The sequence below is a fragment of the Scylla paramamosain genome, chromosome 3 (genome assembly GCF_035594125.1).
Source record: "Scylla paramamosain isolate STU-SP2022 chromosome 3, ASM3559412v1, whole genome shotgun sequence".
Classification (NCBI taxonomy): domain Eukaryota; kingdom Metazoa; phylum Arthropoda; class Malacostraca; order Decapoda; family Portunidae; genus Scylla; species Scylla paramamosain.
This window is the reverse complement of record NC_087153.1, coordinates 52,501-55,000: the sequence shown is the minus strand read 5'-3', so window position 1 is coordinate 55,000 and position 2,500 is coordinate 52,501. Positions and strand designations below refer to the sequence as shown.

The following is a 2,500-nucleotide window of genomic DNA, read 5'->3' as shown; positions in this document are numbered from 1 at the left end:
GGCTGTTGTCCCTGGTCCACGGTCTGAACTTCCAAGCCGGCTGCCGAGTGGGGCGGTTGAACTGCGACGACTTTTACATCCCAGAAATTGCAGAGAAAATTGATATTAGGAATGATTACTTGAACTGGATGAACAGCAGGCTTCACCCGATGTCCAGGAGGGAGGTGGGTGTGTGTGTGTGGGGGTGTGGGGGTGTTTAAAGGTGGGTGAGTGACTTGGGAGTGTTTGGGTGTGTTTTGGGGTGTTTAGATGTGTTTGGGTGTGTTTTTGGGGTGTTTGGGTGTGTTTTGGGGTGCTTAGATGTGTTTGGGTGTGTTTTTGGGGTGTTTGGGAGGTGGGTGACCATGTTTGGGGGTGTTTGTGAATGGGTGACTGTGTTTGGGGGAGCTTTCAATGTTGAACGCTTAAAAACATCCTTTAAAATTGACATTTCCTTTAATTTTAACTGACAAACCCTTAGAAACACCCTTTAAAAATTGAAAACCCTTTATTTATTCTCTTAAACCCTTAAAAACATCCTTTAAAATTGACATTCCTTTAATTTTAACTGACAGCCCCTTAGAAACACCCTTTAAAATTGACATTCCTTTAATTTTAACTGACAGACCCTTAGAAACACCCTTTATAAATTGAAAACCCTTTATTTATTCTCTTAAGCCCTTAAAAACACCCTTTAAAAGACACCAAACCTTTAAATAGCCTCATAAACCCTTAAAATCACCCTTCTACCTTTTATTTACCCCCTTAAACCCTTAAATACACCCTTTAACTCTTCATTTACCCCTTCAACCCTTAAAAACAACTTGAACTAATCCAATCCTTTACATTACAGAGTCCAATCCTGTTGTGTGAGTATCCATTCTTGTTCGACCCTCAGGCCAAGACGCTGCTGCTCAGGTGTGACGCCACTCGTCAGGTGAGAACCAGGTGCAGGACAAATTAGGTTTGGTTTACATGTTTATTTGTTTATTTGTATATATATATATTTTTTTGTGTTTTTCAAGGATTTGTCAGCATTAAAGGCTGTTTGGAAGTGTTTTTCAAGATGTGTGTGTGTATGTGTGTGTCTTTTAATATTTCTCCAATCCTTCCTCATGTCTCTAATCTTTTGTTGCCTCTCTCTTTTAATATTTATCCAATCCTTTCATTCTCTCCTGTAGAACACAATCCACACCTTCTCTGCTGTCTTGATTCACCCAGTCCTCCCCTCCCCACCTCTTCTGCAGTCTTTATTCACCCAGTCCTCCCCTCCCCACCTCCTCTGCTGTCTATATTCACCCAGTCCTCCCCTTCCCACCTCCTCTACTGTCTGTTTTCACCCAGTCCTCCCACACGACACCGCAGGAATGTAAATAAACACGCCGTTCACACTAATATCCTTCCGTTTATTGATTTCTGTCGGTGTTTCCAGGGCGAATATTTCCCAGACCACCCGGTCATACGCACATTCTGGGAAGTATTTCACAAACTCTCCCTGGAGCAGAAGAAGTGGTTTTTGAAGTTCCTGACAGGCACGGACAGGGTTCATATTCTGGGCATGAAGGTAGGTGAGAGAGAGAGAGAGAGAGAGAGAGAGAGAGAGAGAGAGAGAGAGAGAGAGAGAGAGAGAGAGAGAGAGAGAGAGAGAGAGGCTGGGGGGAGTGACTGTGGGATTTGTCAACATACTGTGGGGGGACATCCTGTGGGTCTGTGAGAGAGAGAGAGAGAGAGAGAGAGAGAGAGAGAGAGAGAGAGAGAGAGAGAGAGAGAGAGAGAGAGAGAGAGAGAGAGAGAGAGAGAGAGAGTGTCCTCCTTTTCTCTTCCTTTCTTCCTTCTTGTCCTCTTCTCTTCCTTCCTTCCTTCCTCCTAGTCCTCCTCTTCCTTCCTTCCTTCCTTCTTGTATCCTCCTCCCTTTTCTTCCTTCCTTCCTTTCTTCTCAGTCATTTCTCTGAAATATGAATAAATTTATGATAATAATAATAATAATAATAATAAATTTAATAGTAATTTATTGTATTTTCTCTCACACACACACACACACACACCAATATTTTCTCCCTCTTTCTTTTTCTCTTACAAACACTCTCTCTCTCTCTCAGGCACTCAAGTTGATATATAATCCAAAGCACAGCAGACGACAGCTTCCTTCCGGTCGCACACACCTGCATCGCCCAACTCAACCTGCCAAGATACAACACCTCCTTCCGGTCGCACACACCTGCATCGCCCAACTCAACCTGCCAAGATACAACACCTCCTTCCGGTCGCACACACCTGCATCGCCCAACTCAACCTGCCAAGATACAACACCTCCTTCCGGTCGCACACACCTGCATCGCCCAACTCAACCTGCCAAGATACAACACCTCCTTCCGGTCGCACACACCTGCATCGCCCAACTCAACCTGCCAAGATACAACACCTCCTTCCGGTCGCACACACCTGCATCGCCCAACTCAACCTGCCAAGATACAACACCTCCTTCCGGTCGCACACACCTGCATCGCCCAACTCGACCTGC

The 2,500-nt window shown here is 45.0% G+C and overlaps 1 protein-coding gene across 7 annotated transcripts in view; it reads left to right on the top strand.

The window, feature by feature from the left end:
- The window catches only part of LOC135088912 (ankyrin-2-like), a 35,942-nt gene that overhangs the window by 33,003 nt on the left and 439 nt on the right, over positions 1-2,500 (top strand). For 4 of the 7 annotated variants that reach the window (XR_010261176.1, XR_010261184.1, XR_010261179.1 and 1 more), the window contains 3 exons: positions 833-916; positions 1,412-1,543; positions 2,079-2,500. The exon at positions 2,079-2,500 is cut by the window's right edge and continues 439 nt beyond it. Coding sequence is in view for 1 of the 7 variants with exons in the window: in XM_063983974.1 (XP_063840044.1) it covers positions 129-164; positions 833-916; positions 1,412-1,543; positions 2,028-2,500 (725 nt within the window). In the remaining 6 variants the exon portion in view is untranslated. Of the gene's footprint in view, positions 165-832; positions 928-1,411; positions 1,626-2,027 lie in introns of those variants that run through there. The other 3 variants (XR_010261174.1, XM_063983974.1, XR_010261173.1) reach the window with 3 other exon arrangements.